The sequence below is a fragment of the Ranitomeya variabilis genome, chromosome 3 (assembly GCF_051348905.1).
Source record: "Ranitomeya variabilis isolate aRanVar5 chromosome 3, aRanVar5.hap1, whole genome shotgun sequence".
In the NCBI taxonomy this organism is placed as follows: Eukaryota; Metazoa; Chordata; class Amphibia; order Anura; family Dendrobatidae; genus Ranitomeya; species Ranitomeya variabilis.
The window spans coordinates 740,917,626-740,921,248 of NC_135234.1; the positions used below are offsets into that span (position 1 = coordinate 740,917,626).

Consider the following 3,623-nt stretch of genomic DNA (forward strand, 5'->3'; position numbering starts at 1 on the left):
ACGGCCGTACAAAATCGCAGCATGCTGCGTTTGTCACCGTATTGCGCAAATAAATCGCCAATGAAAGTCTATGGGGGCGAGAAAAATATGGATTACACACGGACCAGCAGTGTGACTTGCGAGAAATACGCCAGACATCTCCAGACATCGCCAGGTGCAAGGAATTGTGACAAACACTCAATCATGAATCTCAGACATGCTAATTAGCTGAAAACGCCCCACACACATCCCGGAAGTCTGGTTCTCGCCTCCACGGAGTTGCAAGCAGCATGTCCACCATCATAAACGTCGATATGCTCCTCATCCTGGTCCAAGAAAGGCCCGAAATCTGGGACCAGCGGGATGCAAATTATTCCAACAGGGCCAGGAAAGAGGCAGCATGGCGTGCGATATGTGGGATCTTATTCCCTGATTATGCCCAAAGGCCACATGCGGAGCAGACCCAACTTTGTAAGTACAATAATGTCTTAACATTATGTCTCCTTCAAAAATGCTTGACCGACCTTTTTTAGTTCCAAATTTGACTTTAAAATTTTTTATTCTGATATTATGGCAACTTTTGGGAACAAACCAAAGATGATTAACATGATATAGTGTTAACGGACATACCTAATATTGATGTTGCGTTGTGTCCTATTTTTGTAAGCACAAAACTAGTACAGAGGGTTGTAGGCCATGTTCTTTTATTCTGTCCTAATTGAGGTCTTACTTTAGGATAATAATTTCCTAATGCTTTTGAAGTATCGTCTTTAAAATATCCAGAAATGTCACTCCGCAAGGACAGGGCACGCTCCCCTCAGTACCAGTCTGTTACTGTAAACTTGTTTACTGTAAAGGATATCTAGAACCCTGTATGTAACCCCTTTCACATGTACAGCACCATGGAAATAATGGTGCTATATAAAGAACTAATAATAAGATTATTTATCGATCAATGACAACTGTTTTAAGCAATGTGCAGAATGAGGGCTTGGACCATGTTGGACCATGTCATTGCAGTGGATGATGTTATGAGAAGATGGCGCAGCATCCGGGACCAGTACCGGCGGGAACGTCAGATGCGTGCAAGAAGTGGGTCAGCAGCACCACCAAAAAAAAGAAAAGATATCTATTATGACCGTCTTTCGTTTTTGGATGGCAGTATGGATTTAAGGCAGTAAGTCATAACCACACAACACTTTTTTCAAATAATATTTTTTTTGGGTTTTTTTTTTTATGGTTATTCCATGCCACTTTGGATGTAAGGAGTGTTAAACATATGCAAAATCAAAATGGCTAACAATATTTGCAAAAATATGGACCAGGATGAGAGAGGACCCTGGCCGCCAAGCCTCACAAGCTCCAACAAGGGATGGGTGACAATACAGTAGGCGTGGGTCCAGCTGTTCATTCTGTTTTTTTTTTCATATGTGTTTACTGCAGGTTATGTGATTGTTGTAAGAGGTGGGTCTTCACTCTGTTTGTGTAGCTTTTCAATGGTAGGCGACAGTATGATGTGTTGTGGTAGTCTTTTCATCAGTTTGGGTGACTCACGGGATAAATCTTGGATCCCATTGTGTGACTAGCATATAACATGGGTTTTTGGAATGAGATCTATTGAGGATCTGATGTTTTGTGGACACACAGATGTGGGAGAAAATAATGTCTACTAAATATTGACCTATTTCCTGTTTTCTTTTTGTCTTTATTGTTTAATGACAGAACACAGTCCAAACTCATAGAGAGGGAGACTGGGTCGGATTCGGAAGCAGTAATAGATCCGGTTGGTGTGGATGAAGAGGTGGCAGGCCCATCTTCTTCATATGATCACTCCATCATTCCGAGACCAACTGCTCCAGCATCACAAGACACAGCACCAAGTGTCCAAGATCCAGAACCACCACCCTCAGCAGCACATGAACCTGCAAGCCAGGAGGAGCAAGGCCAGAGCAGCAGTCCTACTGGCCCACCGGTGTCATCCCCACAGGCATCTGTGCCTTTACCCAGAGGGCGCCGAAGGAGAGAGGTGCAAGCGACAAGGAGGGATGTGGACGCAGGTGTCCTCAATTATTTGTCCAGGGCAGCTACGGATGATGGAGAGGAGACCTTTTCTCACAGCCTTGCCCGCTACCTTCGCCCCCTTCCCCGTGAGGTGAGGCTACGTGTGAGAGGGTGCATGCAAATCCTGATTGATTTAAGCACCCCTCCAAATAACCCCTATGAGGTATTTGAATTCATTGAGAGAAGGCAGCTTTCACCAACAAACCTCTTGCGCCTTCAATTTCCTCAACAGGTGCAGGATCAATCAGGATTTGCACCACCTACTCCACGTATGCCTCCACCTCAGCCCATCCCACCCCAAAATATGCAAAGGCCTGCACTGCAACAAATGGCAGCCTACAACCCCCATTCCCAATATGGCCACTTTTCCAGACCCAGTGATGTAGGCTGGTCCCAACCTGGGTTTGGACAACATGGCCATTTTGGGATGGGGTATGACTACACCCAATATCTGCGTCAGCAGGAGTTGCAGAGAGAATTTATTTATGGCCAACAACCAAATGCCCAATATGGACAAGGGCAGAGTTCCGCTCCGCAACCAACAGCATCCTCACAGGATCAAGGACAATTGGCGCAACAAATGCCCCCTGAACAGGACCCCGAGCTGCCGCTATCTCCCCCGCCTACTTACAGGGATCTGTAATTTCTATTTTCTTTTTGGTGAGGTCCATATATGTTCAGCCAAACCATGGCTGTTGTTGTTTTGTATTGTCTGGATTGTTTATTTTGTTTGTTGTTTAACCCAAAACAAAAATAACCTAAAAAAATATGGTGGCAAGTTGCCCTCAAAAGTTTGAGTCAGTTTGAAAAAAAAATAAAAATTCTAAAGCAAAATGATGTTTGCGGACTAATCATTTCAACACCAAACACATATGGTCTGCTCCAAATCTGGTAATTAAGGAAATCAAACACACACGTTACCGTTTAAAATGGCATAATAAATTGTATTTAACAAATATAAGGGCAAAAAAATTACATCACAACTGAGACACAGCATAATCTTGCCAGGGAGTGGCACCAGGAGGAGAAACAAAATAATTGGTGAAAACATCCCTAACTTTTATGCCAGAAAGGGGACGGCGCGTAGGAGGGCCATGTGGTGTAGGCCTAATCACATTGCTCAACATGTGTTCACCAATAGCATCTGATGAGCAATCATGTATGCGGGTGTAATTGTGCAAAATTACACACGCTTTGATCACTTCGTTCAATGAAGTTTCACTGAGCTGAATGGCAGACTGGAGAACACGCCATTTGGCCACCAGAATCCCAAAGGCACACTCCAACAGTCTCCGCGCCCTAGAAAGCCGTAAATTAAATATTTTCATCCGGTGGTCGAGGTTGCGCCGTGGATAAGGCCTCATGACATGTCTGGTCAGTTGGAACGCCTCATCTCCAACAAAAACAAAAGGCACTGCTTCCGCACTGGAGCCTGGGAGTTGTTGTGGCGGTGGGAGATCTAACAGGTTGTCACTTAGCCGCCGACCCATATTGGACGGATTGAAGACCCTAGAGTCTCCAGTTCGCCCATAGGCCCCAATGTCTACAATTATAAACCTGTAGTTACTGTCAACTACAGCTAA

The 3,623-nt window shown here is 44.6% G+C and overlaps 1 protein-coding gene across 1 annotated transcript; it reads left to right on the forward strand.

Moving 5' to 3' along the window:
* The first annotated feature begins 223 nt into the window (after positions 1-223).
* Positions 224-2,862, forward strand: LOC143818581 (uncharacterized). Its single transcript, XM_077299846.1, has 3 exons — positions 224-450; positions 1,000-1,156; positions 1,702-2,862. The coding sequence occupies exons 1-3, from the start codon at positions 270-272 to the stop codon at positions 2,681-2,683; spliced, it is 1,320 nt and encodes a 439-aa protein (XP_077155961.1). The 5' UTR covers positions 224-269; the 3' UTR covers positions 2,684-2,862.
* The last annotated feature ends 761 nt before the right edge of the window (positions 2,863-3,623 follow it).